This window comes from Falco cherrug, chromosome 3, assembly GCF_023634085.1.
Source record: "Falco cherrug isolate bFalChe1 chromosome 3, bFalChe1.pri, whole genome shotgun sequence".
In the NCBI taxonomy this organism is placed as follows: Eukaryota; Metazoa; Chordata; class Aves; order Falconiformes; family Falconidae; genus Falco; species Falco cherrug.
Genome location: NC_073699.1, coordinates 13,176,380 through 13,199,656, shown reverse-complemented (window position 1 = coordinate 13,199,656; position 23,277 = coordinate 13,176,380). Strand labels below are relative to the sequence as shown.

The following is a 23,277-nucleotide window of genomic DNA, read 5'->3' as shown; positions in this document are numbered from 1 at the left end:
AAACGCTACTTGGTTCTGCTTATGGGGACTTTCTCCTTCTGGCAGACTTCTGCATGCATTGTGTCCCATTGCAGGCCCTTATTGCCTTCCTAGCTCTTCCCCTACTTTTCACGACACCAGTTTAAGTGCTGCCTGCTGGTAGCACCCAAATGGATGATGCGTCCAACAAGATAAAATGGACAGAGGTGTTTCTAGATCTCCTTGTCTACAAATTTAGAGGAGCTCCTTCTTTTCTTGAAATTTCTGAATGCCAGCGCACCTGACCATGCCAAGATTACACTGATTGATCCTTTGCAGGTGAAGTGCCTTAAGGTTTTCACTGTGTTTACTGGTTGCATTGCCAGTCATAACACCACCCACCTGGTTCCTGGGTTGAAAGCCCACAGCTGTAAACAAGGAGAAGGTCTCTGAAAAGTGAGCATGGAGGTTGGATTTATGAATGGACTTTGTCAGAGATGGTGCTTTGTGTGGGAAATCACTGAAACTCTTTCATAAAGAAGAAAGGGGGACACTTAAAAGCTGTCCTTGGTTGGGGTGAGAAATGGGGTACATGTTGGTCTGCCTAATGATAAGGTCACAGCTCCCTTCACACCAGTACCTGCCTTCCCTGGACTGGAAGAAGGTGCAGGTAGAAGATCAGGGCTCCTGTGGTCCAGGAGTTTAGGCACAGACAGCCAAGTCTCCTCTTCCTCCATGGAAGAACTAGTCACATTTGCCTTTTCAAATGAAGCTGCAGCGTGACATTTGGTAGGTGGTGCTCTCCAGGTTTAGCTGTGCTTGCTGGGAGAAGGCATCCAGGTGCCACTTCAATGTTAGAAGTTGTTTTGCAATCTTACAACAACTTGAGTTGCACATCCAGAGTCAGGAGATGTGGCTTTGCTTCTAGCCCGCAGTACGTGCAGTGTAAGAGGAAAGACGGGTGTGGAGACACTAACCACATCTAACACAAGAGTAGCACAGCCATTTTGCTGCTGCAGATGTTCATGAGATTAGCATGAATTAGCCAACTAACACATCAAAACAAGAACATTAAAATGAAGCAGGGCACAGGTCTAAGCAAATAAAAAGTGATGTTTTCAATATACACATCAGTGAGGGACAGGAGCCAAACTAAGTGGTGTCCAGGCCAAAGACACTGAGTAAAGAAATCTTTGGCATCCATTGCAACTACCAAACCCAGCCTGTTTGACTTGCTCCTGTTTCTTCACAGTAGGGAAACCTGGGTATTTCAGAAGACTGGATACCACCAAATGCAGCATCCATCATTTTAAAGGGCATGGAGGACATTCAGGGGACATACAGAACAGTCAACCCAGACCCCAGCCTTGGAACAGAACTCTGATATAAATCATAAAAAAATTTGCAGTGATGTAGGGGTTATCAAGGAGATGGGTATGAACAGCAAGAACATTGTGACAGATGGGTGTTATTCCCACCTGTGTCAAGATGGCAAAATCTGTAGTTAGTGTAAAAAGTGATACCTGTCACATAGCTCAGTGTTAATAAGGCTTTTGGCAGCATATCACATGACAAGTCTCATAAGCAGAACTAAGAAAACACAATCTAGCTAAAATCATGAGCAAATAACTGTCAACAGTCTGCTATCAAACGGGAATGATCTATTAAACAGGGTCATCTGTGGCTTGCCTGGGCTCTGGTGTGATGCGGTGCTTTAATTACTGGTTTGAATGACGGATTAGAGAGTAAGCCCATTGAGTTTGTAGATGGCAAAATGAGAGAACCTGGAAACAGGAGAATTCTGGGTGACTCCAATAAATCTAAGCAGTAGTCTGAGAAAGGGGATGTCATTTAGTGAGGACAAGCACAAAGCTCTACAGTTACTGTGGACCTGTCATCTGCACAAATACAGGATGAGAAGGTAATCTCCCTTGCAGCAATCTGGCAGAAAAAGAAGTTGTGGTGGGTGTTATAACAGATCACAAGTTTAATGTGTCAAACTTGTGGGGAAAATTATGAAAAAGAAGGCAACCTTCTTGGAACTTTGCAATCTATTGAAAAGTCTTACACATTGCACTGGGAGGTGTGAACTGGTCTGTGACAGGATAAGATCCTCCCAGTCTGTCCTCCAAAGGGAGGACCTGGGCTGCTACATTCTCCCCACTTTTTGCTTATGAGTTCACACAGCAGCCAAGGGGCTTTTTGATAGAATCAGAAGATGTATAGTGAAGAGCTGGAGAACTGCCTCCAGCATCAGCAGCTTTAGCATCATTATCAAGATGCATCAAAGCACGATAGAAAAATACTGTCCTCAGCATCTCATTGGTGTCTCACTGGGGCTGGAGAATGAACTCAGTTGCCTTTCCCGATTCTCTCCATCTCCTTTCTGTCATTCCCATGAACCTCTTGTGGGTGTTGGTTCCCTTCACTAAAGCAGAATTGTGATGTTCAGGCTTGACTTTGCTTTATCAAAGAATCACAGAATGGTTTGGGTTGGAAGGGACTTAAAGACATCTAGTTCCAACCCCTCTGCCATGGACAGGGCCACCTTCCACTAGACCGGGTTGCTCAAAGCCAAATACATAGCAATGTCTAGCAGCAAAGGTGACCCAAAGATGCTCTTCCACTGACATCATGTAGGAACTTTACTCCAAAGGGTGTTTAACCCTCAAAACACCTCCAGGACCCCCAGGATTTCAGTCAACAGTAAAAGCAATAGTAGTGCTGAGGCAGTGAGTGGAGATACAACCCTGCAGAATATGAATTACATACAATTTTCACCTCTTCCAGCTGATTTCTCACCTAGACAAATCCCTAAGCACCACACAAAGCATTGTCATCATGCATGGGGGTGACAGGGGTTCAATCTTCCTTGATCCAGCAAGGCCAGGAAACAGGCACTGGCTCTGTGCCAGATGCTCACAATAGCTCATCTGGGACCTGCCTCCAGCTCCAGGGCCTGCTCCAATATTAGATGTTAATCAGCAATTAGATAACGTGCAGACACTGCTCCTGGGAACAAGAAACTCCCTTCTGCACATGCAGTCTTCAGGAAATTAGTGTAATAAAACTTACTGCAAGATCTTCCCGGAGAAGAAAGCAATTTTATCATAAAAAATCTCTAACAAAGTTGATTTTGCCCTCTCACACACATTCTTCCAGTTTTAGTTTGATCACTGTCTCACAAGCACCAACATGTGTGTGCTTGGGTGATCTGGCCAGTGTCACTGCTGCGCCACAGGTAGCCAAGAGATGACAGCTATGCAGTTCTCACCATGCCTCTGAGGTTCTTGGCAGAGCACAACAGACTGATTTTGGACTTGCCTTTTACAGCCTTTGGAGAGAGAAAGCCGGTTTAGCTCCATTTTCCTTTTATTTTGCCTCTCTTAGGTGAAATTCCTGAAGCTCCCAGTTCTTTTGTTTTCTTTATCTGGGTGTTTTATGGCTCCTACCCAGTTCTTCCTCCTCTGGAGACTCTTATCTAAGGTCAGTTTATTCCTCCTTTTCATCTGAATGAAGTCAAACACCGGGTGCTCTAGAGCATGCTTTTGTCTAGTCAGCACACGCCTTTCCCTTTAACCCTTGCTCTGCTGTTTCTTTTAGGTGCTTTCACAAACTTGCACATTCCAACTCCTATGTCTTTCATATCAAACTTAACATTTCTACTGCAAAGCTCCACAAGCCCAGCACCTTGTCTGCAGCTTTGGCACCGTTTGTGCAGTCTCCCTGAAGCCTTGTGAATTCCTTTTTTACAGAGAGGCAAATCGTTGGTGGAAGAGATGGGGAAGGGCTTGAAAAGCCTCTCTCTCCCCAAAACCACCAGGTGATGAGGTCCATGCTGTGGGAAAGGAGATGCTCTCAGGCACAGGAACCTTTGCAGGTTGCTGCAGAACCTTACTGATGGTTCAAAAGAGGCCAAGACTGGAAACAAGGTTACAACATGTGTCCAAAGTGTTCCCAGGAGATGGAGACAGGGCTGGAGACAGGCATACCTACTACATAGGTGAAGGGCCATCCAGCGGCTGAGTTGGGGACAAGGTCACAACCTGAGCCCTGTGGCCAACACAAGGCCAGGAACAGAGCTGGAGACAAACTACCTACAGCATCCAGGTGATGGCTGGAGATAGGCACACATATGGCATAGTCCTGGCAAGGATGAAAGGCTCAGGCTTGAGCTTAAATGGGGCTCCTGGACCCACAGGCACAGGCTGAATAGAGGTCCTTGGTGAGACTGGTCAGGACAGTTAAGGCCTATGCATGCACACAGGGCATGACAACGTGAGCCCATTTGTAGAGGAATCAGTTTATAATGCTGGAGCACTCTAGAGCAACCTTTCTTCGGAGGTACCCTGGTTGCTCCAGACATGGATGTATCTTCCAGCACACTTCCAGTAGCCTGGAGACATCACAGCAGCAATCACAGTTGAACTTTTTGCCTGAGTAATGACCCCTGCTTAAAGCTTCACAACTGTTTTGCTGTCAAAAGCCTGGAACAAACAAGCAAGACGAAGTGTGAGTCATGCAGACTCTGGAAGGAGGAGGTGTAAGAATGCTGATTTCTCAAATACCAACTGAGCATGCACCAGCCAGCAAACCACCTTCACCTTAACCACTCCAGGAAAGAAGGAAAACGGAAATGTTAACATCAACCAGAAATAAAAGTTCATAAATCTGACAGCCTGATTGTGACTGCAGGTTGTGGTTTGAGTGGGCAGATGAAGGTCCTGTTCCAGTAAATATTGCAGTCCAAAAAGGTGCCTGGTTATGCACCCATTTTCAGGAAACTCAGTAGCTAACTAAGAGCTATCTCAGGTCTGTTCCCACAGGTTGCAGCAGAAGGTGCCTGTCAGAGTGCCAGAGGACAGTCATGCCTGTCAAGGTGACAGAGGACAGTGAGCTGTTTGGCCCTGTAGACAGCAAGAAGGCTCAAAGAAGCAATTGTGGATTGGTTTGCCCCTGAAAAACTTGTGTCTGGAGCATCCTTGGATGATCCAAGAATGTTCCTGAAAGTCTGCTGGGCAGGTCTGATGCAGAGCAACCAAAATGGGCTTCAGGAGGAGAAAAATCCAGAAGTGGAATACTGGGGAAGGGCTGGTGTATGAAGCCAACCCCTCTCATTCAGTCAGGTGGAGCAAGACAATATGAACAGGAGTCTTGGGGATGCTGCATCATGGCTTCAACACTCTTTGCAGTGTAGGAGGCTATGCCAGCACTTGGGGCAGTGACGGCCTTTATGGCATGACTACGTTGCAGCAGACTGCTCTGGGAAAAAAACCTTGTTTGTCTGAGGGGAAACATGCCTTGCAGCAAGGATGGAGGTCTTGGCTCCTGTTCTTTCAGGCCAGAGGACAGATCATGTCTTTGCAGTCCTCCGCCGTGCCAAACTGATATTCCACATTTTACAGTACCAGTTATCAGTATCAGTATACAGAGATAGCTTTGGCAGGTGGGACAGGGCTTTTCCATAGAGCAGTCTCTATCCTTTCCCTCAGAAGAGAAGACTGAGCACTTCTCGTCTCTAGAAATCAAAGGAAAGGACTTTGTCCACTTTCTGTGGCATCTATGCAAAGTGGTTTTAGCAGGTTTGCTCCACAAAACAACTCTGCTTCACTAACTGGGGAAACATTTCATTTGCAAATTGGACTGGGGCTTGGGTGCCTCACAGTGACCCACAAGCACAGCCCTGATCAGGCTCAGAAAGTCTTGCCCAAGCCCTGAAACAGAAGTGTGATGGTGAAGGAAACTCTCTGCGTGCCACAGAAGATGAGTGAAGAAAACTGTCTAGCTCCACAGAAGATGAGCAAGCTTTTAGCAGGCCCACATTTTAAGCTCAATTTCCTAAAGTGCCTGTTCAGCACCAAAACCTTGCAGACCTAGTAATTCTAGTTTTAATTGCTGCACCCATCCCTGCTACCCTGCTCCCTTGACCCATGAAGGCAGCTGCCATACTCTTCATCTTTCCCGGTTTTAAAACTAGCCATTCATCCCCATCATGCAAGTAGACCTTGAAATATTTACTCTAGCACCAGTTCACTTTATGACCCAACTGCTTCCTTATCTCCTTTTCCCTTAAGTGTATTTTTTGTATCTTTATCCACCTTTCCCCAATACAGACCACATTCCTGTTGCTAGACTTTACCCATGCTGCCTTTCTTATAATCTCCTTGTGAAGAGACTTTTTTTTTTTTTTTTTTTTTTGCCTTGCATTCACAGTATGAAGCCAACAGTTCAATGAAGCCCTCCAACAACTTGCAAAAGGAGTCTGGAACCTTCAGTGTGGTGTTTTGCTGTGTGCTGGTCTAGAACAGAAAGTCCTGCCATCAGAGCTGCTGCACTGAGCTTTGAAGTCTGCTGGCCCACATTGTAGCCTTGGTGAGGAGGTGGGAGACGTGGGCTTAGACCAGCAGGCTTTCAGAAGAGCTTCCTCACCTGGCGTATCTTCCACCATAGCAAATTCATCCCCAGTCGCTCTGCCAAGCTCTTTCATTTGCAGCATCCTGTAATTAAAGCTGTCCTGTCCCCTGCAGCCATTTCAGTGTTACCAAAATCTTGGAATGAAGAACTTATTGACACCAATGTGATGTAGATAAGCAGACACTTATTTATTGATGGCCGGGTGCATGAGTGAGTCCTCTCACGATCAATGCACACCAAGCTTCAAAATCGTACACCATATATAGAACTTATTCATACATATTCATTAAGTATTCACGCATAAACATAATATTTCCTGAAAATCATTAACATACTCTCCTCCCATATCCGATTCTACGCAGTAAAGTTTAGAAAGATCTAGAAATGGTCTGGGGTACTATTGGGTAGGTGGTACATGAGTTGGTGGTTGCGATCTCCCCCTGCCGGAATTACCTTTTACTTAAGGTAACTGTTTCTTGGCAGGTATCTACGGGTTGTTCCAGTTGACTCTCCCCAGTTCCCATTAATTCTGCATTTTGACATCTCAATGCATTCTCCTAGTCTACACGTAAAAAATGTATCCAGTCATCTTGAATCTTAAGTCTGCTATCTGAGTTCTAATCATTCCTACTAGGTGATTCTGACCTAGTGTACAGGGCTGTACAAAGGATTTCATTGTAGCTGTCGGTTGTTGTGCAAACACAAACTCCACTACAATATTTCTTATAATTCTATATTCATATTAAAATAACTCTATAAGATCAAATGTGTTTCAATATAAACAAATATGGTTGCTAATTCTAACTAATAACAAATTTGTAACATCAGTTGTATTGGGATAACTCCAGATCCCATGGTGACTTGTCCCCTGTGTGATTCTTAGGTCCTCTCTCTTCCTTCCTAGCAGCAGGCAGGTCCTCTCCATGAAACAGTGGAACCAATAATGTTAAAGTTGTATGAGGGACAAACCCAGAAAGCTGTAGGCCCTTGTAGGCTTCTGGTGGGGATAGGGGAGCATGCAAGACATCAAAGGAACAGGAGAGCTGAAGGAATGTGCTGTGCCTTCCTGATACACAGAAATTAAATCTCAGGTGCTTCATCTCAAAACTGAGATAAATGCTGTGAGACTGCTCAGATGTAGGCTACAAAAAAACCAGACCGACTCTCACATACACAACCTGAACTTGGTCTGTATGAGACAGGGGTCTTGTGAGTGTATGTGAACTACAGTTGCACAGGCTACCGCAAAACTGAAACTTCCCATTTTTAAAGTATTTAATTTGTAAACCAGAGAATGAAACAGTCCCAGCAGCTCATTTCAGTGGAAGATATTAGACCACAGAAACACACTGCTCACAGTCAGTTCCTCCTAAAATAACTGGCAATGATTAGGGAAAAAAAAAAAAAAAGAGCCACAGAAAAGAATAGGGAAGTGGGGGTTTGCAGGCATGGATTTGTTTTTCAAGAAGAGGACTCTGAATGCACTCTGACAAGACAGAAGCTGGAATTTCTTCTGGCAGATGCATTTGCCAGGAAATGCTGATTCTGCAGAATTAAACCCATCAGTGGCATACAGAGTTTGTCAAACCTGCTTGTTTCTTGCTGGCTCACCAACCATCTCCTCCATCCCAGACTTCCTTGACAGCCAGCTTCACGCGGTGCCTCCCCCAGCGCCCTTGCTGCAGCTTATTTCCTGGAGGACACAGCTATTTCTGTGGGATCTACTGAACCTGGGCCACTCCAACAAACCTTTCTGGTGGGCTGTCCTATGCTCTGAAGACACAATCCTGCCAAGCAGCGCAGGCTGTCCTGTGTCACACCAGCTGCTGGGCCCTCCTACCTTCAAGCTTCCCAACCCCATATGTGTCATCCCATTTAGGGTCTGGTAAACGGCTAGGGAAACTGGTTCTCTGTGTGCTTGGGTCTTGCATGGGGGCTGTGCAGGTGGAGGGGTTATACATGGAAAGAGGGTGTCATGCAGGCTTGCGCATTCAGAGGGCCTTACATGCAGGAGGTCCATGCCTGAAGGGAACCCTGCACACAGGGGTTTGCACAGGCAGGGCAGGTGTGTTTACAGGGTGGTGGGGGTGTATGGGTGTGTGTATGTGCTCAGGGAATCTGTGAGTGAAGATGCGTGGAGGAGAGGAGGGAGACACGAACACAGCAGGTCCTCGTGGGTGGAGGAAGTCGTGGATGCAGGGGGTTGCACTTGAAAAGGGCTGTGCATGAGTGGGGTCCGGTATACAGGGAGCCCTCCTACTCCCGTCTGTTCCCTCAGGCACATAGAAGGGACCCGAAAGGTGGATGGAGAAAGCCATTGCGGCAGGGCCAGAGGCTAGCTGGCTCTGCTCCCGCAAGGCATTAAGCACCCTCGGCGGGCCAGGCGCGGGCCAGCCGAGAAGCCGCGGAGGCGCAGCCCTCCCCTTTCCCCGGCCCCGGCTCCCCGGAGCGGAGAAACGAAACCAGGCGGGGCCGGGGAAGCGCTGCGGGAGGCGGCGCGGGGCACGGGCCGGCCCGCGGGGCGGGGCTTCTGGCCTTTCCCCACCCCCGGCGCCCGGCCCTGCCGCCAGCTCTGCGCGCCGCCAGCCTCCCTGCGCAACTCCTGGCCCCACCGCCGCACCATGAAGGCGCTCCTGTTCGCTGTTCTGGCTGCGGTGCTGTGCGTGGAGAGAGGTAATGGGGGATGGGGGGGGGATGCCCTCGTCACCCAGCCACCACCACCTCTCCCCAGTCGCTCCCCAGCCCTGGGTTTGGGTGCAAATTGCGGTGTGTGCGTGCGTGCGTGCGTGTGCGCGCTGCGTCTTGCAAGGGGGGCTCTGGAAGTTGGAGCTTTGCAGGGAGCGGGGGTGAGGGTTGTAAAGGGGTTGGGGGGACAGAGCTGAGCCGTGCCGGGCTTTGGCGCGGGGCGTGTGTGTGGGTGGCTCTCCAAAACCTACCTCGCAGCAGGATCCCTCTCGGAGCAGGAACTTCAGTGCCTGTATGTATAGGTGTGCATCTCCAGCTGTGCATGTGGGTATTTTGTTGGAGCTTTTCCCAGTTGCAGCTCGAACAAAGCCCAGGGCCGGCCCCGCTCCCCCTTTCTGGTGCAGCGAGCCGGGATAACGGCGCCGAAATGGGTTGAGATGCAGCCGAGGGGAAGGAGGGTGGAGGGGAGATGGAGCCCAGCCTGGCAATGGCTGATGGAGCAAAGTCTGGGCAGAGCCGCTCGTGATTCTGCCTCCTGCTGTCGCCCCCCAGCATCCGTCAGGGAAGGCTGCGGTGGCCGACGTGTGGGTGGTGACCCCCAAGGGACCGTACCCCATGGAGTGCATCTTGGGGCTGCCACCGAAGCAGGGGAGAGAGCACGCTTCGTGTTGTTGGGTGTTACAACTGCAAGTTGTGGCCAAGTCGCAGGGTCTGCAATCCCCGCCTTCCCGGCGACTCCATTTCTGACTATCCAAACTCCATGGGGCCGTGCAGAGCCCTGTATTGTTTCCATATGTTGATGCTTAGAGAAGCCAAACAAAGAGCAAACAGGAGAGTTCTGGGCCCTGTGAGGCTCTGCTCAGGAATCGCGGGCTCTTCTTGTCTCCAGAGGACACCGGTGAAAAGAAACTAGTTGGTTGCTGCTCTTTCTATGCCCCCTTCCCCCCGTGACTTCCAGGAAGCAACTGGCAATTCAAGCCTTGGCTCTCCATCAGAGCCCAGCTGACTTATGCTCCGTTCCAGCTGGGAGGATGGGTTGTCCAGGCCAAGGCAATAAGAGGTTTCATTTCCTCCCTCCTCCAAAAAACCGTTCAGCTTTAAAGTAAGTTCTTAGTCTTGTTGCAGGTAGCTTTATCCCCAAATGCTTCCAGCGCATCCGAGGGAGTCTTGCAGAAAAGCTTTACTACCTGCTCAAAGTCCCCTTAAGATCTTGCATATGGTGTATAAATAAGGATCTCGTCTAAGTGCAGTGGAAAAGGAAAGAGCGTTGGGCGTAGGAACCGAATGAAAGCTGCTGAAGCAACAGCATTTTCCACTGGTGCTGCTGAGTTTCAGAGTGGGCTTTTACAGGCTGCTCTCCACCCCCCCCCCCCCCCTCCCCTTGCAAGAATGGATTCAGCCTCTTACCTGAGGAATCCCCCCAAATGGTCTGCTCTGTTTTGGGAGCTCTTTGTTCCTCCAAGGAGCTAAGCAGCAAACAAATAAACACATAAATTCTTCCTGTGCAAGAACGCTGCATTTTCTAGTTGGTGAAAACGAGGCTTCCCTTTTGCATTGTTCAGTCTTGGGCTTTTTTTTTTTTTTTTTTTTTTTGGTAGCCTTGAGCTCCAACTCTTTGCTCTGTCTCCAGCTGCATAAAATAATTATGCCACTCCTCTTGTGCCTTTTGTTTAAAACACTCAGCCTGCTTGCTCTCTTAACTCTGCAGTGGATTTTTCAGTTATCTGTTTTGGTGGGGCAGAAAGTGGCACTAGTTACGACTGTGTATTTCTTCTCTTAAACTATGTTAAAAGACTTGCCTCTTCTGGAAGGATTTTGTCTATATTAAGACAAGGGGTAATACGTAAATGTGACAGAGAAAAACATGGGGACAGGTAGGAGGTGCTGTGGTAGGAGCATAGATTTAGTCACGTGGTAGAGAATTTCATGCCTAAAAGCACTTTCATGTGCATGAGCAAATATTTGTGATGTGTTTGTATCTGGAACCTCTTAAGCCTTAATGAATAGCACTGCACCACTCGACTCATGTGTTCAGCATAGTGAGCAAATAGATATGAGGACATATGTCCTCCCATCATGCCCACAGGAAGCCTGTAATCCACTTCATTCCTGGTTGCAGACAATTCCTGTGAAATGGGATGAGTCAATTTGCCTCCTCAGTTTGCCCTTGGGTGGTTGCAAGGCAAAGGCTTTGGGACAGGTCGCCTGAGACTTGAGAGCAGAAACATGCTGGGAACAAGGGAGCAGGAGAGAGCTGGATTTCTCTCTGAGGTCCCACACTGAGGTTTGGCCAACCCATGGAAACGCTCTGAGGGCTCAGCAAGGGACAATGACAGGTGCAGACTCAATGGCTGGCTTCATCCTCCTCCCTGTCTCCTAGATCTAGAAGCAAGGTCCACTGACGAATCTCTCCTGGGGCTTTTGACTCAACTGGTGGCCCTGTAATCCTGGGTGCTGTGTATCTGTTGTGGCTGCTGCACTGGCATACTTTAGGTAACTTGGTTTTGTTGCAGGGATCGTTTGCAGACTGTTGGAAGATGTATGACACAATCCATGGCATTCTTGCTCAGGGGGTTGTGGTGTTGGCTTTGTCTCCAAAGCAGAGTCAATGGCTGCCCTGATGTGACATTCAGGATCTCCCACTAACCCACTTTAATCTGTTTTCCTGAGGTTATGCTTTTGTTTTCTTTCCCTGCCTTGGCTGTGGCTGCTCAAAAGTAATTTGTCTGACAACAGTTTTATTTTTTCACCAATTTTCTCATAAAAAAGCTTTTCAATTCCTGAGAGAAACAGGACTGAGAAGAACCACAAGAAGTCATGCAGTCCCATGGAAGAGCGGGACAGCTGCTTACCAATATTTATCCAACTTAGTCTTCAAAACACTCCATGAAGGGGCTGCTGAGCCTCAGCAAGCTCTCCCAGGGCTTCACCAACTTCATGTTCTTAGGATAATCTGCTTGTGGTGGGGCTGAAAGTGGTAGGAACAGGAATGATGCTGTTGCACTTCCCATCCTGAATCAGCTCCCACTCCATTTTGCATCCTGTAAAATAGAAGGGCAGTGCCTCATGGAAGGAATTGCTGTTGGAGTGCTCAAAAATCAGAGTCCGTGAAACATCAGGAACAGACCTGATCTGTCTGTGTATACAGGTCAACAATTGCAGTGTGGATATGATGTTCTTATATGTAAAGTACAGGGAGGATCATCTGTCCACAGCAAAGTGCATATGTCCCTGCTGAGTCACTGGTCCAGGCTGTTTCTGCAACCATTTCCCACAACTGAATGCTATTTTCCAATCTTTCCTCTTTCTTGGGCAGATCTGAAGGATGAGGGATGGGAGCCAGCTGGTGCAGTCCATCCTGCTGGTGTAGGATAAACCATTTTAGGGGACCTGCCATGAAGGAAGGCATGCTTTTTTTGCTATCCCCCTGCTCCAGATTAAAAAGGTTGGTTGCATATGCTGCCTTCATAGTGCTGTGACTCCCTGGGTAGTGGGACAGTGCAAGTCCTTGCAGGTCTTGCTGCAATGCTGGGCTTGCTCTAGCTGAGAAATCATTTCCACCACATGTGCTAGCACAAGTGTAGCCTGAGCTTTGTGCCCTGCTGCCAAAGGCCAGGTCACAGAAGGCTCAAACCCATGTGCATGCCTGGAGCATTTCCCATCAGTGTCCACAGTAGCTGAGCTGAATAAGCCCAAATCTCAGGCTCCAGGCTGCAGGTTTGAACATGCTTCTATTGTTTTGTTTCAAGTTGGCGGCTGTAGCTTGAACCCGCTCTTGGTGCAAACAGGAGCATGCCATAAAGTACTGGGTTGACCTGTGGTTGTATTGAGGCTTTAGCTGACAGTTGATCCTGCCAAGAGCTCAAAATGTATCCCTTATGCTTGAACACTTCATCTGGCCAATTTTTTTGGAAAAAACCTGTCACAGGCTGATACAGCTGAAATAGCAAGGGTGGCTGTGGCCAGATGCAGCGCGTGCCATTTGCTAGAGGTGGGGACCACCAAGCGAGGAGATCTTCCCACCAGCCCTTAACCGATGTATGCCTTTCTCTTGCAGCCCACACGCTGATCTGCTTTTCTTGCTCGGATGCGTCCTCCAACTGGGCCTGCCTGAAGCCTGTCAAGTGTGGGGAGAATGAAAACCACTGCGTGACGACGTATGTTGGAATGGGAATTGGTGAGTGGTGACAGGACCTTCTGCTGCCCCTCTTGGCTGCTCTCCTGGGTCACCTGCTGAGCTGCAGGAAGGCTTTCCTTCCTTTGGCTGAAAAAAAGGGAAAGTTCTGCTTAGCAGCTGAATGTTGGACCATCCCAAGGGAATTTTTATGAGGGACGTGCTGCCAGACAGAGTCACGTTAAAGCCCACGTGCTTGCAGTGATGCTGGGAGTCCGAAGGGAATTTCTGGTTGGGGGCGGGGAGGTTGCGGATGAATAAGTGGAAGCGTGGAGGATGCTGCAGGCTTCCTCTGTAGGAAACTCCAGGGTTGCCCTTCCTACTTTTGCCCTGCATTTGGGTTATTCGTTCCTGAGTCGCACATTTGCTTCTTTGCTCTCCGTGGACAAAGTGGGGTTGCCAGGAAGGGAGAATTTGCAGTTTTCCTCCCTAAGTTCCAGGAAAGATATGGGTGGCTCTGTGCTTCCTGGCTGCTGCTCCAAGGGAAGCAGGCTGCTCTGGCAAGTCTCCTAGTGCCATTGCAGAGCCCAGAGCCCAGCCTGGCTTGCCTTGCTCTCCCTTGCAGGAGGGGAGGGGTGTTGCATGCCTGAGTTGCACGGTCTGTGATGTGGGTGGGTTGTGGGTGCACAAATGGAGGCTGGGAGCTTTTACAAACCTCTGGTCTTAGCACAGTGCTAACAGTTTCCAATTTCCTGCTGCTAAATGCTTGCTGCACCTCCTGCAGCCAGCGCTTGAAACACAGACTTTGCTCATGAGTGCCTCCCTGGTGCTCTGTACACCCCGTGCTCCCTGTCTCGCTTGAGGAGTCCCAGGGTCAAGCTTGAGTGGGATTTTTGAGATTCTTCACTGGAGCCATGGCGGCCAGACTTTGGCTGATGGCCTGGAAGTAGTGTCTCTGGGTTGTTGCATGATCTCTAGGGTCTGTGTGGGAAGTTATCATGGGTGTTTCTTGAATCGTGTGGGCTGGCTGAGATTACTCTCCGTAGGTTGACGCTGAGAAGTACTTCATCCTCTCTGTGCCACCTGTGATACTTCATCTATTTCAGTTCTGTTATTTCCTTTGCAGAACAGGTGATCAGAAAGCCAAGAAACATTCTAAACCCATTTCTTTTTGCTTTTCTTCCTTTCCGCCCATCCCAACCTAAATTCAGGCAGCAAGTCTGGCCAGTCCATCTCCAAAGGATGCTCTCCCATTTGCCCCAGCGCTGGGATTAACCTCGGCATAGCGGCTGCGTCTGTTTACTGCTGCGACTCTTTCCTCTGCAACATCAGTGGTTCCAGCAGCGTGAAAGCCAGCTACACGGTACTGGCCTTGGGGGTCCTCATTAGCTTCATCTACATCCTCAGGGCTCGTGAGTGATGGGGCTGGCTGAGGAAGAGCCATCTTTCACGGGCTGTTGCAGGTCTCATTAGCCAATATCTTCTCTGTTGCTGTCTGCAAGGAGATCCTCTACTTTTCAGCAGGCTTCCAAGGTGGTTGTTTCCCAGACTTTATGCTCTTCGAGCATTGGAGACCTGGGCGGTTTGGCCAAGCTGTTCTCCTCCTTCTGTGGATATACCCCATTGCACTCTCACACCTCCTTGGCAAAGGTGGATCATTTTGGAAGGGTTTCTGCTTTTATACCTAATACCCTCCCCCTCATTGCTAAGGTTGGTTAAAACAAGGCTGGGACTCGCCGAGAACCAATTAACCCCAGACACCACCTGGTCAAGTGTTCAGACGTTCCTGCCTCTCGCTCTGCGTAGGTGCCTGGCACCGGCGTGCTCCAGCCCATGGGTGGTCTGGGCATCGGAATGCATGACCCGAAAGGAGACACATTCCTGACCCCTTGCAGCTGCAGTCTCTTTTTATAAAATCGTTTTGTTTCTTCTGATCCTGGGCTGACTTTTCTGGAAAACAAATGATGTGTACCTTGTCCTTCCGAGCTCTGTAAGTGCCAGACCTGAATAAACATGCTCCTGTTGTTACCTGAGATGGAACGTGTGCTGTGTCTGTTTCCTTGCTCCAGACAGAGACATTTGAAATGCTGTTATGGAAAACCCAAATATTATGCCCGGCACGTGGGCCTCTTACCCTCTCCAGCAGCTTTTGAGTGCTTCACCTCAGCATTCCTTCCAGTTCACCTCTGAGCAGCAAGTCCATCTCCTCCCTGTTGCTGTCCTTTCTGACAAACATCCCTGAGCCAGCTTGTGTCACCTCTCTTGGGAATCACCTTTTCCAGGTGCATTTTAGTGAAAAATGCCAGTTGTTGGGGTCTGAGGCAAACCCGTTACTCCTAATGGAGCAAGCACACAGGGATCAGGACTGCTAAAGATTAGGCTGCATGATGCAAAGACTTGATGTCTCGATTTCCCCACTTTGGACGATAACATCGATACGTAAATGATCCAGGGCAACAGGTGTGTTTGCAAAATATAGTGAAGTCAAAAGCAAAGATATCAATACTCAGATCTTTAGCTTCTACCTGCCATCCCTGGTTGATGGGTTGATGGTCACGTGGACTGCAGAAGGTGACTTCACCACCACATCTGCCACTCCTGCTGTCCCTCAGATCCCAGGATCTTCCAGCAACGTTGCTTCTGGAAGTTGTCAGCCATCCCATGGGAGATGTGTCCACCTACCATCTGCATCAAGCTGGTTTCCTACCTGCTTTGCCTACCTGTGGACTTACTAGACACAAAAAACCCCCAAAACTGAGCCTTAAACTGTCTGGCGAAAGCTTGCTGTCACTTCCACTGATTGATCAGAGGTGCACTGCACTTTTTTTCTCTTCTAGCAGCAAAAAACAGGTGTAGCATTGACACTCTAGCCATAACCTCCTTGTGTGTGGTTCTCTGATTTTGTGTCAAAACCAAAAGCTGCTCAAGCTGCACGCACTGTTCAGTTACACCTCTGTCCCCACTTAAATGTGTGATAAACAGCTGCTTTTGAAAGATGGTGTGCAGATGTTTAGAAATATTTACAACAAAAAGGGTTATGCATTTTTTCCTTTTCCTTCTCCCCATCTTTTAATTAAAATGACACAGATGCTAATGACAGCCTTTACAACAGGAGGGACTGGTCTTTGTGACATGACCTACAATTAGGTGATGAGTTTGGTAAGAATGCATCGCTTGTCTCATTGGTCCTCAGATGTGCCTTCCTCTGGTTAATGCATCCTCCCTTGCCTGCTGGGACCACAGGGCTTGAGGTACACCGCAAACCTCTGCTATGCACATATAGCACAGAGAAAATGGGAAAAAATTACTAGAAATGGGGTAAATATTCCCTAGCTTCCCTGTGCCTGAGCCTTCCTCCCAAGAGGGTTAGAAACCTCATTTGCAGGGTTAATTTGTTCCTCACCACTTGCTGTGAGTAGATACTGTAGTGAGACCAAGGCAGCACCCAGAGAACGCTACCTTGCAAGTAGTGGGGCTGTGACTCTTCTAGCCACCTGGTAAAAGGCATCTTGGTTTTGAACTCGGTTGCCCTCACACCTCTGCTGTGAGCAAAGAGCTAAACTTAAAAGACATTAGCATAGTTGTGTCCTAACGCCTGTTCGAGCCCGTATGAGGCTCTTGAGGATGCTGCACTGGACGACCCTGTGGGCTAAAGCTATGAGTAGAGTTGTGAGACCTGGTTGCCTCTTCCAGTGACCACCATCTCCCTCCCTCAGCATTTCAGAGTTTGCTTATGTCGAGTAGTTGATTATGCAAGGGAGCAGCGGCTGGCAGAAAGAGCATTCAGCAGGCTACTTACCTTATACAAATAACAAGTTATATTAATGGCATTGCCAGGGGACAGATCTGAAGGTCAGTTCATGTGTGTTCTTGAGCCTATAGATGATGAATAGATTGTGTATGGAGATGCTTTTTTCTCCTCTTTACTCTCCCTTTGTCTTTGTCTCCTCCTCATGTGCTGTATGCCTGTATGCTTATTATATGGAAGGTGAGATATTTACAGTTTCTCCTTTCAGGCACCTGTGGCAAAGATTTCTTTGATAGATATACAAGAGATGTTATTCAACAGTTTAATCCCGAGCATCATGTGACCAGTTTGCCAACTCTCACGATTTTTGGTCCTACTGTAGAATTTATTTTTGCCTCCAAATCCTTAGCACAAGAAATCATGTGAAAACCCCAACTACTGTAAAGCCCAGGAGAGAAAGGCGTGAAAATATGCAGCTGTAATAATAAATATTAATAACAGAAAGAAAATACCTAGCAAGAACCTGGCATTTATAGAGCATTATAAGTGGTGGCTTGTTAAACCAAATGCCTGATTTGGAGCTTTAGGGCAGTGGTGGGACAGCCTTTAAGTGCTCTGAATGTGTTTACTTGGACTATGGAATCAGAGATCGAAATCTCAGCAGAAAATTCAGATCTTCACCTTTTCTGACAGGATGAGAGGTGATGAGGGGAGGCAGCTTTGCTCTGTACAAGCATAAAATATCCTGGAACAGTTTTCACTGGAAAATAAAAGAACGGCTGAAGTCAAATACCTGCAGATTTTGGAGCGTGCTGATGAGAAAATGGTTTCCGTGCTTCCTTCCTAGAAATGGCTGTAATTCAGTGGCAGCTGCTGCCATCTACCACTACGCCAACGTCGCAAGGGCTCTCATTTTTATATTTTGTCTGTACATGCTCAAAGCTTACTGCGGCACCAGCCCTTTCCACCCAGGTTCACTGGGTTTGCCATTTGCTGAAAGGAAGGGCTTAAAAATGAACAAAGTTCTTCCAACTTTTTTTGAGATGTTTGTTTTTTGGTAAAAGGGCACAATTTCTTCTTTTGGAGAACACAGACCTGATGTGACTTTCTTGCACAGACAGCCAGAACAAATAAGGCCAGTTGCTTAATCATTACTCAAATGATCCACATCGCTACTCACAGAATGTCCTTGCTTGGTGTTAGTTTACTCAAGTTATGGATTATCTGAAATGACTCACGACCCAGGGACCCTATTTGCCATGAAGGAGGCTGTGGTCCTACCACCCCTGGTGGGAAGCCTGGTAGCTCTGGTCTTGGGGGCTGAGCCTCCATGCTGGAATGAGGTATAGGCATCCATGCTCTCCTGTCTCCCGGAAAGGCAAATATGGTGCACATCTGGATGCTTGGAGATGCTCCTGTCACAAGGCCCTTGCTCTTGTGATCCCAATGCTTTTGCACCCTGAAGCTGTGCCGTGCTTTCACCGTCATCCTCAGTGGTGAGACGCTGCGGGTCTCAGCTGTTTGGGATGAAGATGGCGCTGAATCCTTCGTTGATGCTGGAGGAGTTACTTCGCCCCTGGAAAGCTGCTGTCTGAGGCTATCAAACTGGAATGGAGATAAACACACCCAGTCTTGCACTTCGGGAGTGGCCATGGTGCCAAGAAGATGAAGCCCTGAGTTGGTCCTGCCATCTGCTGGCTTCTGTAGACTTGGTAGGGATGCTTTGAAGCCCAGACCTCACAAGTCAAGGAGCACATGAAATGGGGAGTAGGGAGCCAAGGGCAAGCTACCTTTAACCAGATAATTGCATGCAAAGCAGAGAATCAGAAACAACAGAGACAGATTGAATGTCTTAATTTGTCCAGCTTTGTTCTGATAGTGTATATTGAGAAATTAAAGGCTTAACAGGCTTCCCAGGTCCAATGTTTTATGAGGGGACACTTTTTCCAGACCACACCCTACCGTTTCATCAAAACTGAGACACTTCATGAAAATATAGTAAGGCAAATAGAGTGTTGCAGAAAAAATACTGACACATTTTATTTCAGCTTTGCTGGATGATCTCATTTCACTAAGATGGTTACACTGAGATGTTGATTTTACTAATACATATGTGAGATTTGTAATCGTGTATTACCATTGTTGTAAAAGAATAAGCAGCATAAAGAAACGCTGATTCCTTTAAATATATTAACATAGATATATGTAGTGTATGGTACATATTGTTTCTTATACTCTAACGAATATATATGGAATTAATAAAAAAGTTACACTCGGAACAAAATTCTTGGATGCTTCTGCAGATATTACAAATATTACCTCTTGCTTTGTGTGAAAAGAAAGTTCTTGGGTTGGATTCAAAGCCCAGGGCTGGGAGTTGCAGTCTGGTCAAAAGGAGGACAGACATGAGGCTGAGCCTATAGAATATAGGGAGGGATAAATCCATACATGCCATCTCAAGGCCATTGGAGTCTCTTCGTGGTGATGGATAAAGAACAGGGATTGTCTTTGCCTTCAATAGTCATAAATATCGTTGACTTGCCCGTGACCCTACTGGGAATGGAGATGGGATTTGTCCTGCGAGCCTGCACTCTTTCTTGTTGGAGAGGGCAGCTATTTTGGGTACATAATGGCCCCTGTGTGGGTGTCAGTGGGCAGCTGCTCCTCTTCCTGAGCTCCCTGGGGCTGCAGTGCTGGAGGGGCTGCTCTGGCCCTGCTCCCGTCTGTAGACATGCATACACAGATACATAGACATGGGGATGGTTGCTCTGGAGTCTCCCCCCTGCTCTCCTGAACTGGGGAGCATGTATGCTGCTTTCCAAAGACGTGTCATTCTAATTTTTGTTTAAAGCTTTATTATTTTTGGGAGCCCAGTTGGATCCCGTGGGAGAAGGAGATTATGTTCCTTGGGGAATGTAAGATGTGCAGAATAACAGCAATGGGCTCTCGGAAGTTTCATAGGAACAGCCACAGGCTGTTTGAAACAAAGACATAAAAATAGCTTTCCTTTTCTCTGGTTACCCTGAGCCTGGACTATCTCCTTCCTGGGAAGGAGTCTTCTCCACTGCACTCCCTTCTTGCAATCCATATTTGCAGCCTCACTTACAGGTGGGTTTGGGGATGGGAGGGCATCAGTGGTGACAGGGAGTATTTTGGGGACTGGAAGGCATTGCACAGCAGATGGTCACAGAAGAAACCTGCCCCTAAGAGGCTACACCTCCCTCCTGCCTGGTGTTCCCATCCTTTCTTCTCACATTGCCGCCCAGGTCCCTGCTCCTGCTGCTCCATGGGGACCTGTCTGTCTCTAGACAGGCCCAGGATGGTCTCTCCCACATTTCAGGTGTTCAGAAAGTTCAGGGAAATTATGCTGTTTCTCCAGATCTAAGAGGGGAGACCATTCATGTTTTGACACAGAATAGAGCTGCTTCCTTCATTAAGGTCTGTATTTCCAGGTGAATCTTGTTAAGAGTTACAGTAATACCAAATGCCTGAAAATACTTCTGGTAAATAAACAACATGGGCTGCTGGCAGTGTTTCTGTTTCAGTTAGCTCTGCACACGTTTCTCACTGGCATTCCAAGATCATGCTGATTGCTTCAGGGTATGAGACACCATGTGCTAGCAAATCGGTCTGAAGTGGGAGAATTCCTGCCTTTCCATCCCTGCCCTTTATTGTCCCTCTGGACATGTCTCCACTCTAGTCATGGCAAACACGGGTTTTGGAGGAAGAAATAGCTGTGGGGATGGAAGGGAGGCTGCAGAAAATGGGTCCATTTTCTGGTTTTGATGTGGATGTGGAGGCATCACGCAAAGTACCGTAAGTAGATGGATTGCAAATGAAAGTTTGAGTGTGCTAAAGGAAGAAGAAAATGATCGAATCGAGAGCTCCACCTTCCTGCCAGTGCTAATCCTTTCCCCTTTCTTTCCTCCTCATTCCTTTCCTCCCCAGTCCATGGGTACTGAAATCCACATGAGAAGCCACGGGGAGCAAGAGGGAAGATGGCACCTCCAGGCTGCAACACTGACCAGAGCAGCAGGCGAGATGGGAGGAGGCTGGAAAGATGGGAGGTGCTTTGCATGGTGGTGGGAACATGTTCCAATCTTCCTGCTTCTGATCTCCCAATAAAAAGAGATGTAAAACAATGTGCAATGTACCTTGGTCTCCTTGCGTTTGGTGATCTGGCCTTCCTGTGACACAGGGACACTTGGCCAGCCAAGGTGCCAATAAGTTAATAACATCTTGTCCTTTGTGTAGAAGGAGTTAAGCTAGCATGGCTAAAATGGAGCACACACAGCAAGGAACCCATGGGGGAAGAGGTGTGAGCGGCATGCCTTGCTCTCTCTCTCCATGCCAATTAACACAAACAATGACTGGGTGTATTGTATTTCACACAGATTCTTGTCATGCCTGCATCAGAGCAATGTCAAGTTGTTGTTATCCCTGAGCACCAGGTGCTTCTGGCTCCCATTCTGTCTCCTCATTGCTAACATTGTGGGGATGCAGTCACCCATACTCACATGAGAGTCTGAGTTTCACACCAGGAACCTTCCCTGAGCTGAGACCAGTTAAACCTGCTGGTTTCAGGAACTGCACCCAGTTAGTATCATGGTCCAAACTATTAGATGAAAGATGATAAAACCGAAATATAAGCACTCAATAGATACGGTACTGTGGCACCTTGTATGTGACTCTTTGCAGTGCTCAGGCTCTTTGTAAGCGCAAGGTGCAGCTACTCTTGTTGGAATTCAACTCATGGTTTGTTCAAGGCGATTTAGATAGACTGAATTTTTCTCCCTTTTTTATTTTCACATGGAGATATCTCATCTTAAAGCTGGTTGAAATCAAAGGGTTATGAAACCCGAGTTTTGGAAAGAGCGAAAATTAAAAACTACCCAAATAATACTAAAAACTCCTCCCTTCCTTCCTCGGGAAATGGGCTGGGACCAGGCATCTGCATTTTCTTCTCTTGTCGCAAGGTGGCAGTGGCAGGCCCCAGAGCTGCCACTCCTGCAGGCTGTGCTGGGATGGGCGTGTAGGCATAGCGGGACCACCAGCCCCTTTCGCTAAGGGACGTGGTGCAGAAAGTAGTTAATTCGGACCCTGGAGATGAGGAAGACGTGTGTTAGCTCAGCATGCTTTTCACTGCATCCCAAGCATGGAGACGCCACAGCCTTTCTGGTTTCCTGGTCCAGTTTCTGAATGCTCACATGGAGAAATATTTTACATTATGTCTGACCAGACTTCCTTTTCCTGCAACTTGTGGTCAATGGGCATCCTCAAAAAGAGTCCATCTCAGCCTTCTCTTTGACCCTTTTTTATGTCAGATGCTGTAAGACCCCTGAGCCCTCTCTTCTCAGCCTGTTTTCCAGGCTGAACAAACCCAGCTGTCTTGTAACTCCTTGCATTGCCTGTGGTCAAGTCACTGGCCAAACCACATGAAAGCCTGGGATCACAGAGACAGGGTGGGATAGCTCACATAACTGAGTGCACCCATGGCTGGATACAGATGGTTTAGGAAGGCCAGGCCGGAGAGGTGAGGAAGAGGAGTTACTTTTTATGTGAGAGAGCAGCTGACGTGCATGGAGTTTTGCCTAGAGATGGGTGATGAGGGAGCTGAGAGCTTATGGGTCAGGATAGGCATAGGTGATGTTGTGGTGGCTGGCTGATACAGACCATCTCATCTGATCGCAAAAAAGTGGATGAAGCCTTCTTCAAACAACTGGAACAAGCCTCACATTCAAGGCCTGGTCCTTACAGAGGCCTTTCAGCATCCTAATATCTGCTGGAGGAGCAACACAGCAGGGCAGTAGCAATCCATGAAGTTTTTGGAGTTCACTGGTCACAATTTCCTGACGCAGGTGACTGAGGAACCAACACAGAGAGGTACTCTCGTGGACCTCATATTTGCAAACAAGGAAGAACTTGTTGGGGATGTGAAGGCTGGGGGCAGCCTTGGCTGTGGTGACCATGAGGTGGTGGAGTTTAAGGTCCTGAGAGTAGGAAACAAGGCAAAAAGCAGCATCACAACCAGTCTGCATGGATTCGCAAAGGGGAACTTGTGTGTCACCAGCCTGATAGCCTTCAATGATAAGATGATTGGCTTGGTGGATGATATGAGAGAAGTGGACTTTATTTATCTCTACCTTATTAAGGCTTTCAACACTGTCTCCCACAACATCCTCATAGGTGAACTACAAAGGATAGGTTAGATAAGTGGACAGTGAGGTGGACTGGAAGCTGGTGGAGCAACTGGGCCCAGAGGCTGGCAATCAGTGGCACAAAGTCTGGTTGGAGGCAAATCACTAGTGGGATACTGCAAGATTTTATTTGAGGTCAGTACTGTTTGTCATCATTAATG

The 23,277-nt window shown here is 47.9% G+C and overlaps 1 protein-coding gene across 1 annotated transcript; it reads left to right on the top strand.

Annotated features, from left to right (window-relative positions):
- The first annotated feature begins 8,885 nt into the window (after positions 1-8,885).
- On the top strand, positions 8,886-15,204 carry LOC102048218 (lymphocyte antigen 6E). Its single transcript, XM_005444471.4, has 3 exons — positions 8,886-9,045; positions 13,115-13,234; positions 14,383-15,204. The coding sequence occupies exons 1-3, from the start codon at positions 8,994-8,996 to the stop codon at positions 14,589-14,591; spliced, it is 381 nt and encodes a 126-aa protein (XP_005444528.1). The 5' UTR covers positions 8,886-8,993; the 3' UTR covers positions 14,592-15,204.
- The last annotated feature ends 8,073 nt before the right edge of the window (positions 15,205-23,277 follow it).

What these genes read in the sequence shown, in the direction of transcription:
- LOC102048218 (XM_005444471.4), top strand. Translation starts at nt 8,994, where the DNA reads ATGAAGGCGCTCCTGTTCGCTGTTCTGGCTGCGGTGCTGTGCGTGGAG. An exon ending in GGTGCTGTGCGTGGAGAGAG is followed by an intron (nt 9,046 to 13,114) that starts GTAATGGGGGAT and finishes TTTCTCTTGCAG; the next exon opens with CCCACACGCTGATCTGCTTT. An exon ending in GTATGTTGGAATGGGAATTG is followed by an intron (nt 13,235 to 14,382) that starts GTGAGTGGTGAC and finishes ACCTAAATTCAG; the next exon opens with GCAGCAAGTCTGGCCAGTCC.